This window comes from Mobula birostris, chromosome 3 (assembly GCF_030028105.1).
Source record: "Mobula birostris isolate sMobBir1 chromosome 3, sMobBir1.hap1, whole genome shotgun sequence".
Classification (NCBI taxonomy): domain Eukaryota; kingdom Metazoa; phylum Chordata; class Chondrichthyes; order Myliobatiformes; family Myliobatidae; genus Mobula; species Mobula birostris.
This window is the reverse complement of record NC_092372.1, coordinates 111,369,362-111,382,022: the sequence shown is the minus strand read 5'-3', so window position 1 is coordinate 111,382,022 and position 12,661 is coordinate 111,369,362. Positions and strand designations below refer to the sequence as shown.

The 12,661-nt window shown below is 42.1% G+C and overlaps 1 protein-coding gene across 4 annotated transcripts in view; it reads left to right on the top strand.

The window, feature by feature from the left end:
• ank2b (ankyrin 2b, neuronal) overlaps positions 1-12,661 on the top strand; it is an 859,694-nt gene that overhangs the window by 533,274 nt on the left and 313,759 nt on the right. For 3 of the 4 annotated variants that reach the window (XM_072253200.1, XM_072253199.1, XM_072253198.1), the window contains 3 exons: positions 3,012-3,110; positions 3,212-3,310; positions 9,183-9,281. In XM_072253200.1, the coding sequence (XP_072109301.1) occupies positions 3,012-3,110; positions 3,212-3,310; positions 9,183-9,281 (297 nt within the window). The remainder of the gene's footprint in view (positions 1-3,011; positions 3,111-3,211; positions 3,311-9,182; positions 9,282-12,661) is intronic. The other variant, XM_072253201.1, reaches the window with a different exon arrangement.

Sequence of the window (12,661 nt, the reverse complement as noted above, 5' to 3'; positions counted from 1 at the left end):
TCGTTACACGATTCACCCACAGTGCTTGAACATTTTATAAAACACTGATGCTTTATGAACTTCCTGTGGTAATGTAAAGTATTCAGCTGTAGAGTTACTTTGTGGGTCACCGTTCTTAAATATGCTACTAATGCAATGTCTTATTTGTAAATACTTCCAAAAATTCCCTTTATCTACAAAGTTATATTTCCTCTGCAAATCCACATATGACATAAAAACCCTATTTTCATAGAGATCACCTACTGTATTTGCACCTTTAATCTTCCATTCTTTCCAGTACACTATTCTTTTCCCAATGCATATCTCAGGGTTATTCCAGAGCGAGGAGTATAACTGGTTTAAATGTGACATTCTACAAGTTTTATGAATTGTGCTCCACACACCCCTTGAGTGAAATAGTATAGGATTTAGATTAGTCTTGTTTTCCACATGTTGTGAGAGGATGTTAAGGGGAGAATGTGGTGCAGTCAGGCTCCGTTCTATAATTGCCCAATCTAGATCAACATCAGCCCTGTTCCAATGTTTAGCTAACTTGGTCATTTCAAAGGATAATTTATATGCCCTGACGTCTGGTAGACTGAGCCCACCCATGTCCCTGGACATACACATCTTTTTTAAAAACGCAAACAACAGGAATTCTGCAGATGCTGGAAATTCAAGCAACACACATCAAAGTTGCTGGTGAACACAGCAGGCCAGGCAGCACCTCTTCCTGAGGCTGGGCTTTGTTGTCCTAGATTCTTCTACCATAGGAAACATCCACCCTATATCCACTCTATTGAGGCCTTTCAATGTTCAATAGGGTTCAATCAAATCGTGCCCCCCCCATTCTTCTAAATTCCAATGAGTATACACTAGTTCCAGAGCCATCAATCGCTCCTCACGCGATAGCCCTTTTGATCCCAGAATCATTTTCGTAAACCTCCTCTAAACCCCTCAAAATTTAGCTCATCCTTTCTTAAATAAGGGGCACAAAACTGCTCACAATACTCTAAGTGAGGCCTCGACAGTGCCTTATACATTCCATCCTTGCTTTTATTTTCTAGTCCTCTTGAAAGGAATGTTAGCATTACATTTGTCTTCCTCACCACTGTCTCAACCTGCAAATTAACTTTTAGGGAATCCCACATGAGGACTCCCAAGTCCCTTTGCACATCAAATTTTTGAATGTTCTCATTGTTTAGAAATTAGTCTGTTCTTTTATTCCTTCTACCAAAATGCATGACTTCCTGACACTGCATTCTGTTCTGCCTCTTCTTTGTTCATTTTTCCTAATCTGTCTAAGACCTTCTCTGCTTCCTCAACACTACCTGCCCCTCCGCCTATCTTCATATCATCTGCAAACTTGGCAACAAAGCTGTGAATTCTGTCATCCACATAATTGACATACAACTTAAAAAGAAGCAGTCCCAACACAGGCCCCTATGAACAGCACTAGTCACTGGCAGCTAATCAGAATAGGCTCCCTTTATTCCCACTCTTTGCTTCCTGCCAATCAGCCAGTGCTCTGTTCATGCTAGTATCTTTACTGTACTACAATGGGCTGTTGTTAAGCAGCCTCAGGTGTGGCTCCTTTTCAATGACTTCTTCAAAATCCAAGTATATCCCACTAACCATAATCTTCTTTCAGCCTTTCCTTGTGTGTTGCTTGAGACTTTCTTCTGTTAGTTATCTGTCAGTTACCTCCACAGCCTTGCAAAGTTTTCCTCATCATATGTTTGTCCAATTTCCTGTTAAAGATCATAATGCAAACTGCCTCCACTATACCTGCTGCTAATGGATTCCTGATTCTTCAAGTTAATCCATCTAGCGACCCACTGACTTTGGCCATTGACCATGGAGAGTACTGGTCTTTGTGCACAGTGCTTGCTGATCTGATATTCGTCCACAGGGGTTGCTGACCTTCAACTATGGAGTGTTCCAACCTGGACTCTGGCATGACCTCTAAGTTCCCTCCTTCCCTATCCCCAAACCCTAATCTGACCCCTAACTCCCTGTGTGTCCCCCAACCCATTCCCATGAACTTCAAGGACTGACCATGACCTCAATGTGCATTACAGATCAGTTTATCTTCCATATCATCAATTGATTAACCAATTTTAAATAATCACTTTTCTTTAAGGAGTGATTAGTTGAAATATATACATTCCCAAGGATTGTGGAAATATGCAATCTATTCTGGTGTGTTGTTTGTATTAACTCTTTAATTTAACATATGTCCCAATGTGAATATCCAATGTGATAGATTCAATATCCAATGTCCCAATGCGATAGACTTTGTTCCTTAGGAGTGAACTACTGAATCAAAACTTAGTAAGTCATGATCATACAGCAACAATTTTAATTATGAAGACTGATATTAAATTATATCACTTATTTCAGTAAGAAGCAGCCGTTAAAGTAGTGAGCAAAAATGCAGCTAAAATAGAATACAGCATAAAACGTTCACCAGTACCTGGGAGAATCATTGAAAGATCTTACTATGGAATATTTTGTAGGGGACTGAGCTTCTGCACTCAGTGGTATTCAGTCACTGCATGCCTTCAAATGACCAAATAAATGAATAAAATTAGCAACAGGTCCCCTTTGCAGTGTCACAGAAGTGATCATGATTCTACTTAGATTGTTTCTAAAGGGAAGAAAGCTTCAGTTTGTTTTGAAGGTACTCACATTGGTTTAAACAGTATAAGAAAAGTATTAGTGAGTTTTGGGAGTTTGAATTGTTTCATATCATCAATAATTTGATATAATTCACTGTAGATATATATTTACAAATAGGTGCATGCAGAACTTATTCTTGGGCCTTGTATTTCATCGTGGGGCAAGTTGGTATAAACCTGCAGTGATTCTTTGTTGGAATAATATCTGCACCAAGCTGACTTACAGCTTAATTACTGCCCTGTGTGACATTTGTGTAAGGTCTTAAGATTTAAATGCATGATCTTGGAGTGACTACTTTCTTTTTCTGCATGCTTGATGTGACTGCTAACCTGATTGCTTTTTTTATACAGAATGGCTTTACCCCATTGCATATTGCATGTAAGAAAAACCGTGTTAAAGTCATGGAACTTCTTGTGAAGTATGGCGCTTCAATCCAAGCCATAACAGAGGTAGAAAGAAGTTTTAGAATTTAATCACTGCCTCTGTTTCATCAGTTGAAACAAATTGTAGCCTTTTCAGTGAAGTAAACTGCTATTACTTTGTTTCACAGTCTGGCCTTACACCAATACATGTGGCTGCCTTCATGGGCCACTTGAACATCGTTCTCCTTTTGCTGCAGAATGGAGCATCTCCGGATGTTTCGAATATTGTGAGTATGGCTGGCTTTAATCAAAGGAAAGTATGATACAGAATTCCTGGATTTTTACACATTCTTCTAAAATACATGATTTAAAGTTTAAAAAATACATGTCACATGTTGATACATGTGATTGAAGGTTTCCTTTGTATTGTCTATCGACAAATGACTAGAATTCACTAGCAGAAATAATGTTGGCTTTCTAATTATCATAAAAAGAACCAGTCAAAGAATCCAAAGTAATCTTACTTTTTTATTCAGTTTAGATATTATTACTACACAAAAAAGCTGCACTTTATGTAACCATATCAAATAATACATCTTGGAACTTCACTAATATTGCAGAAATATCTTATCACATTATTACACCTTAAACCCTCTAAAGACTAAGGCCTGGAAATCTGTCTGCACGATACCTAGAAAAGGCATAGTATGGTGATAAGATACATTACACTATGTCTGCACCTTTGTGGTACCTAGCAATGGCGGCAGCAGTTGTCTAAACCCTGCAATTCAGTTCTGGCCAGATTATTAGCCACATTTGTCTGAATACTGGGACTGTTCACTCACAGAAAGAATAGCATTTGAAATACTGAGAGTTATTTAAAAATCAGATTCATCTTTTTTGAGGTCATAGACTGCAATCAAACCTCAAGTAGACTGGCACAAGCTGAGATCCCACTACTTTGATCATGTTCAAAATCAAATGGCCACTACTATTGTCTTTCAAAAGAGAAATAGTTCATGAAATCAGAAATGAATAATCAAGTTGAAAAAAACAACATTTGAGAAAATGGGGTGCCACTATTGGTAGAAATAGATGAGGCACGTGGCTGCAAGGTGATGTGTCTCCCCTATGAAGTGAGATACAAGCAAGTACACCTTTATCAAAATAAATGGTTCCCAATTTTACTGACAGCATTTCACTTGATTTCTACAAACAGCAAAGTGTGCTTATAACATATTTCAATTCAAAATTCCTGAGGCAAGGTTTCTGGAATCCAGAGTGATCCTGACTTCGAACGTAGTGTAAGTGCTTGTGTTTGCTAGATGCTCTGTATAACAGGCAAACATAAATCTGCACTGCTCTCAACGTCGAAGTCACTGCCACCCTCAGTCTTGGAAACATTGCCTCAGGATTCTTGCATGGCTCTTTCTGCTAAGGAATGTCACAGACTGCACCCTGTTGTATTGCAAGAATAGGTTTATTTCCAACCCAAGGAACCTGGGTTAATGATAACTGCAACTTCTCTACTCACATCTGGAAGGAGTATTTAGTTGAATTGCAGGCTGTAAAGTGGTTTCCTTCATAGAGGGCATTTAGGTCCCTACAGAATCATCCCTGGCAACTTCTTTCCGTGCCTTGTCTCTATACTTTGAGGTTGTGTCCTGCACACATAGGTCTTAAGAAGTTTGTACATATTCCTCTGTCAGGAAGACATCCTCTTGTTGCATTGTGCAATCATTTCTCAGTAGCTGGTTGTGTCATGCTCTTTTAAGGGTTCTTTTTGGATTCAGAGCTGTAAGGAAAGATGCTACCAATGCATGAAATTCTCTCCCTGACCCCCACTGTTAATAGAACAGCAGCTTTACCACTGGTGATCTTGTGAATTATTATCTAAATGGAGATAGACTGCAAGTAAGTGTGAGGTTTGATGGGCTATAAGCATTCCTGTGCATGAATCACAGAAAGTTGGAAAGTAGGTCCAACAAATCTTTAAGAAAGCAAATGGTGTGCTGTTCTTTATTGCAAAGAGATTGGAGTTCAAGAATAAGGAGGCTTAGTTACAGTTACATAGTGCATTGGTGAGCCTACATCTGAAGTACCCTGCAGGGTTTGGTCTCCTTACCTTAAAAAGGATATCATGGCTTTGGAGGCATTCCAAAAGATTCCACGAGGCTAATCCTAGGTTGTAAGGCTAGATATTTTGTGGCTGTTTCCCTTGGAGTTTAGAACATTAAGGGATGATTTTATTCAAGATAATATATCCTGAAGGGACTTTCACCAGTGGAGGAGTCATAAACAAGGGGACAAAGCTAAACATAAGGGAACCATCATTTCAAATTCATGTAGAAAGTTATTCTCTCTGAGAGTAGTCAGTCATTTGAATTCTTTGTCCCAGGTTTGGAGGATATCAGATCATTCGATATAGATAAGACCATATAACCATAAGACATAGGAGCATAATTAGGCCATTTGGCCCATCGAGTCTGCTCTGCCATTCAGTCATGGCTGATCCTTTTCTCTGCACCTCAACCCCATATCCCAGCTTCTCTCCATAACCTTTGATGTCCAATCAAGAACCTATCATCTCTGCCTTAAATACACCCAATAACCTGGCCTCCACAGCTGCATGTGGTAATAAACGCCATAAATTCACCTCCCTCTGGCTAAAGAAATTTCTCTGCATCTCTGTTTTGAATGGACACCCCTCTATCCTGAGGCTGTGCCCTTGTGTCCTAGGGAAGCCATGGGAAACGTCTTTTCCACATCTACTCTGTCTAGGCTTTTCAACATTCAAAAGCTTTCAAATGCAATCTCCCTCATCCTTTTAAATCCCAGTGGGTACAGACCCAGAACCATCAGACGTTCCTCATATGATAACCCTTTCATTCCTGGAGTCATCCTTATGAACCTTCTCTGAACCCTCTCCAATGCCAGCACATCTTTTCTTAGATGAGGAGCCTAAAACCGTAAACAATACTCAAGGTGAGGCCTCACCAGTGCCTTACAAAGCCTCAATATCACATCCCTGTTCTTATATTCTAGACTTCTTGAAATGAATACTAACATTGCATTTGCTTTACTCCTCACTGACTCAACCTGCAAGTTAACCTTTAGGGGGTTCTGCACAAGGACTCTCAAGTCCCTTTGCAGCTCAGATTTTTGGATTTTCTCCCCATTTAGAAAATAGTCTGCACATTTATTTCTTCTACCAAAGTGCAAGACCGTGGATTTTCTAACATTGTATTTCATTTGCCACTCTCTTGCCTATTCTCCTAAGTCCTAAGTCCTTCCGCAGGCTACATGTTTCCTCAACACTACCTGCCCCTTCTTTGTAACCTTCACCAGTCTTTGAAAACTTGGCAACAAAGCCATATATTCCATCATCTAAATCATTGATATACAGCATAAAAAGAAGTGGTCCGAACATCAACCCTTGCAGAACATTACTAGTCGCTGGCAACCAACCAGACAAGGATTCTTTTATTCCCACTCACTGCCTCCTACCAATCAACCAATGCTCCAACCATGCCAGTAACTTTCCTGTAATGCCATGGGCTCTTAACTTGGTAAGCAGCCTCATGTGTGGCACCTTGTCAAAGGCCTTCTGAAAGTCCAAATATACAACATCCACTGCATCCCCTTTATCTATCCTACATGTTATCTCCTCAAAGAATTCCAAAAGGTTCGTCAGGCAAGATTTTCCCTTGAGGAGACCACACTGACTTTGTCCTATCTTGTCCTGTGTCACCAAGTACTCCATAACCTTGTCCTTAATAAGTAACTCCAACATCTTCCCAACCGCTGAGGTCAGGCTAACAGGTGTATAATTTCCTTTATGCTGCCTTCCTTCTTTCTTAAAGAGTGGAGTGACATTTGCAATTCTCAGCCCTCTGGCACTAAGCCAGAGTCCAATAATTTTTGAAAGATCGTTTCTAATGCCACCACAATCTTTAACGCTACCTCTTTCAAAACGTTAGGGTGCAGTTCATCTGGTCTGGGTGACTTATGTATCTTCAGGTCTTACAGCTTTTTGAGCACCTTCTCCCTTGTAATAATAACTCCACCCACTTCTCTTCCACTACACACCACAACACCTGGCACACTGCTAGTGTGTTCCACAGTGAAGACTGATGCAAAATACTCATTTAGTTCATCTGCCATCTCCTTGTCCACTGTTATTATTTCTCTGCCCTCATTTTCTAACATTCCTATGTCCACTCTCATCTCTCTTTTATCTTTTACATACTTGAGTAAAGCTTGACAAGTCATCCTGTTTCTACCCTCACTAGCATATGGCACAGATAGCAATCCAGAAATTACTATCCTGGAGGCCCTGCTTCTCGGCTTTCTGCCTAAATCTCTAAATTCTCTCTTCAAGATCTAATTTCTTTTCCTCCCTATGTCATTGGCACCAGTATGTACCAAAACATCTGGCTGCTCTGCTTCTCTCTCTAAAATGCTGTGAATGCAATCCAAGATGGCCCTGACCCTGGCACCTGGGAGACAACATCCCATCAGGGTGTTCCATTCACGTCCACAGGATCTCCTGTGTGTTCCTCGGACTACTTAGGTAGAGATAGACTGAAGAAGATTGTAAAATTGAGGAACTGAGGGTTACAAGTAACTGGTAGAAAAGTGGAATTGAGGCTGACATACTGTAGATGAGACTGACTGGTGAAGTGGGTTAGCAGGGCCTGGTGGCCTACTCCTGCTCCTTTTTGCTTGTGTTCTTATGAATTATAACATGACTATGTGTGTGGGTTCTGGTGTAGGTGGATAGTTTAAAGGAAAAAATTTACGCATTTTGCAATGTTCACTCTAACCTACCTAATTTCTGATATTTTTGGGTATGTAATGGGTAGTATCCACAAGAGAAGTGAGTTGTTTCAATGCTTCTGATTTCACCTGCGTATCAGATGTTTATTCTGGTGGTGGGTTTCCAGGGGTCGGGAAAGCAGGCAGTTGCAATGAGACAATCTCAGCCTTGGGGAGATGGATGAGGAACGGGGAGTGGACTGAAGGGGAGCTAGTGGAAGGTGCACGTCTTTACAACACAACCTAAGGCCCACAAGTAGCATGTGTGACACTCCCCAGCTCTTTCCAGCCTCACCCAAAATTCCACCACTGGAAGCCATCCTTTTCCAGGACTTAGTTTGGTTTGTCACCTAAAAGACTAGAAAACTTCTAAGATGTACCATGGAGGGCATTCTGACAGGCTGCATCACTGTCTGGTATAGGGGGGAGTTGTTACTGCACAGGCTGGAAAGAAGCTACAGAAAGTTATAAAATTAGTCAGCTCCATCTTGGGTACTAGCCTCCATAGTATCCAAGACATCTTCAAGGAGTGATGCCTCAGAAAGGCATTTCTATTATTAAGGACCTCCACCACTCAGGACTTGCCTTTTTCTCACTGTTACCATCGGGAAGGAGGTACAGAAGCCTGAAGGCACACACTCAATGATCCAAGAACAGCTTCTTCCCCTCTACCATTCAGTTACTGAATGGATATTCAACCCATGGACACTACCTCGCTTTCTTTATATTATTTCTGTTTTTGCAGTATTTTTAATTTAACTATTTATATAGATATATGTATTTATTATTTTTCTATATTATCGTATATTACATTGTACTGGTGCCACTAAGTTAATAAATTTCACGACACATGCCAGCGATATTAAACCTGATTCTGATATCAGATCTATACTGCAGTTGATCCACCAAGCTCTCCACTCCAGGTCAGAGCCTAACTGAAACCATCCCACTTCATTCTTCTACCAAAGGACCACTTCTCCACCTACCCACCTCACTACCTCTCAGGTATGGGGAAGGACCTATCTGGTCTTGTAGCTTTCTCACCTCTTTCCATTACCCTGACTATGTTGCCTAGTGTAGTAACTATCCAGCCCTTAATCTGTGCTGAGAAAACACATTTCATTTCAACTGAAATTTTTTGAATTCACCAACTTATGTGTTTTCCGAGTTAACTCAATTAAGTATACTTTTTATATCAATGGTGATATTTAAAAAATCTCAGGAATTAAACATTTTTTACATTTAATTGTTTGTTTCAAAGCTTTATAATGCCTGAGTTCCCTGCCATATCGATATGTGTTTATTGTTCCACCCATTCATTAATTCTTTTCCTTTCTTCAGCGTGGAGAAACTGCATTGCACATGGCTGCACGAGCTGGGCAGGTGGAAGTTGTTCGTTGCCTGCTGCGCAATGGGGCCCAGGTGGATGCAAAAGCCAGGGTAAGCATCCAGATAGGAGAGCATAACACTATTTATTAATGATACCCTTATTGATGCCGATATAACTTTAAAAACATTTCATGGTGCCAGGTTGCCAGGTGAACAGGCCTTTGCAGCTTTAGCGAAAAAGTAATTTCCATTAAAGAAGATACAACAGGACATTGATAAGATGCAAAACTGGACTGAGAAGTGGCAGATGGTGTTCAACCCAGATAAGTGTGAGGTGGTTCATTTTGGTAGGTCAAATATGATGGCAGAATATAGTATTAATGCTAAGCCTCTTGGCAGTGTGGAGAATCAGATGGATCTTGGGGTCTGAGTCTATAGGACACTCAAAGCTGCTGTGCAGATTGACTCTGTGGTTAAGAAGGCATATGGTGCATGGGCATTCAGCCATTTCACTGCCAGAGTTTGGTGGAAAAACTGGAACATAGCACAAAATTAGGATGAAAAGGTTGAAAAATCATTTTATTTTCTTAATCCAATGTAAGGGTACTGTTTACATCACAGGTAAGGCTATGTTGAAATCACAGGTAAGTCTGTAGAACAAATAGAGAAAGCTTGGAGACAGTGCACGAGGGAGGATAGGCAGGTAATAGAAACATAGAAAATCTACAGCACAATACAGGCCCTTCGGCCCACAAAGCTGTGCTGAAAATGTCCCTGCCTAAGAACTACCTAGGCTTTACCCATACTCCTCTATTTTTCTAAGCTCTATGTGGCCATCCAGTCAGTCAGTCAGTGGGTGCCGTCCTGAATCCGGGGTTGGCGGCTATGCACCTCCGTCTTCTTTAATCTTGCGACAGCACCGAGTACAGCCTCTCCTCCAGCTTGTTCTCGCTGGCCGCCTTGGCACCACCCGCCACAGCCCCGGCCAAACTGGAGCCCGAGGCTGTGTCGGCCTCTAGCCGCAGCTGCTTCTTCAAGCTTGCCCCTTGGCGGAGACCTTGGGCAGGTCCAGGCACACAGTGCCGCGCCCAAGTTCATCGTGCTTCTTCTAACTAGGTGCATAGCATACGATTCGTAGATATGTGGTGAGGCTTTAATTTCTTCCACGGAAGATGGCCGTTGGCTCACAAGGAGCTCATCCGCCCTTTGTCAGGCCTTGTTTTTTTTTAGTCCTGCTGGGTGTCCTCACACCGTCCTCACCAGACTAAGTCCAGTGGGGGAGGCGGCCGAGGTCGCTGACTACTCGACCACGACCCTGGCCAAGCGCCGAGCGCCCTCCCCCCTGCCCACCGAATCTCTCCAAGCGTCCAGCGCCCGACTGAAAACCATAGTCGAGTGGCTAGCGACCACACCAGAAGTCTCTTAAGAGTCATCCAGGAGTTTCTTTAAAAAGCTTATTATTTCAGCCTCCACCACCGTTGCCAGCAGCCCATTCCACGCACTCACCACTCTCTGTGTAAAAAAATTACTTCTGACATCTCCTCTGTACCTACTTCCAAGCAACTTAAAACTATGCCCTCTCAAGCTAGCCATTACAGCCCTGACTATCCGCTCGATCAATGCCTCTCATTATCTTGTACAACTCTGTCAGGTCACCTCTCGTCCTCCATCGCTCCAAGGAGAAAAGGCCAAGTTCACTCAACCTGTTCTCAAAAGAAGAGCTCCCCAATCCAGGCAACATCCTTGTAAATCTCCTCTGCACCCTTTCTGTGGTTTCCACATCGTTCCTGTAGTGAGGCGACCAGAATTGAGCATGGTACTCCACGTGGGACCTGACCAGGGTCCTATATAGCTGCAACATTACCTCTTGGCTCTTAAACTCAATCCTAAGATTGATGAAGGCCAATGCACCGTATCTCTCTGATCCTCCACACTGCCAAGAGTCTTACCTTTAATACTATATTCTGCCATCATATTTGACCTACCAAAATGAACCACCTCACACTTATCTGGGTTGAACACCATCTGCCACTTCTCAGCCCAGTTTTGCATCCTATCAATGTCCTGTTGTAACCTCTAACAGCCCTCCACACTATCCTCAACACGCCAACCTTTGTGTCATCAGCAAAATTTACTAACCCATCCCTCCACTTCCTCATCCAGGTCATTTATAAAAATCACAAAGAGTAGGGGTCCCAGAATAGATCCCTGAGGCACACCACTGGTCACCGGCCTCCATGCAGAATATGACCCGTCTGCAACCACTTTTTGCCTTCTGTGGGCAAGCCAGTTCTGGATCCACAAAGCAATGTCCCCCTGGATCCCATGCCTCCTTACTTTCTCAATAAGCTTTGCATGGGGTACCTTATCAAATGCTTTGCCCTAATCTATATACACTACATCCAGGCTCTACCTTCATCTATGTGTTTAGTCACATCCTCAAAAAATTCAATCAGGCCTCGTAAGGCACAACCTGCCTTTCACAAAGCCATGTTGACTATTTCTAATCATATTATGCCTCTCCAAATGTTCATAAATCCTGCCCCTCAGGATCTTTTCCATCAACTTACCAACCACTGAAATAAGACTCACTGGCCTATAATTTCCTGGGCTATTCCTACTCCCTTCTTGTATAAGGGAACAACATCTGCAACCCTCCAGTCCTCCGGAACCTCTCCCGTCCCCACTGATGATGCAAAGATCATTGCCAGAAGCTCAGCAATCTCCTCCCTCGCTTCCCACAGTAGCCTGGGGTACATCCCGTCAGTGACTTATCCAACTTGATCCTTTCCAAAAGCTCCAGTACAACCTCTTTCTTAATGTCTATGTGCTCAAGCTTTTCAGTCCACTGCAAGTCATCCCTATAATCGCCAGGATCCTTTTCCGTAGTGAATACTGAAGCAAAGTATTCATTAAGGACCTCCACTATTTCCTACGGTTCCAAGCACACTTTTCCACTGTCCTTGATTGGTCCTATTCTCTCACGTCATATCCTCTTGCTCTTCACATACTTGTAGAATGCCTTGGGGTTTTTCCTTAATCCTGCCCGCCAAGGCCTTCTCAAGAGCCTTCTGGCTCTCCTAATTTCATTCTTAAGCTCCTTCCTGCTAGCCTTATAATCTTCCAGATTCCAATCATTACCTAGTTTTTTGAATCTTTCATAAGCTCTTCTTTTCTTCCTGACTAGATTTACAACTGCCTTTGTACACCACGGTTCCTGTACCCTACCATCCTTCCCCTGTCTCATTGGAACGTACCTATGCAGAACTCCTTGCAAATATCCCCTGAACATTTACCATATCTCTCTGTACGTTTCCCTGAGAACATCAGTTCCCAATTTATGCTTCCAAGTTCCTGCCTGAGAGCCTTATATTTCCCCATACTCCTATTAAACACTTTTCTAACTTGTCTGTTCCTATCCTTCTCCCATGCTATGGTAAAGTAGATAGAATTGTGATCACTATCTCCAAAATGCTCTCCTACTGAGAGAC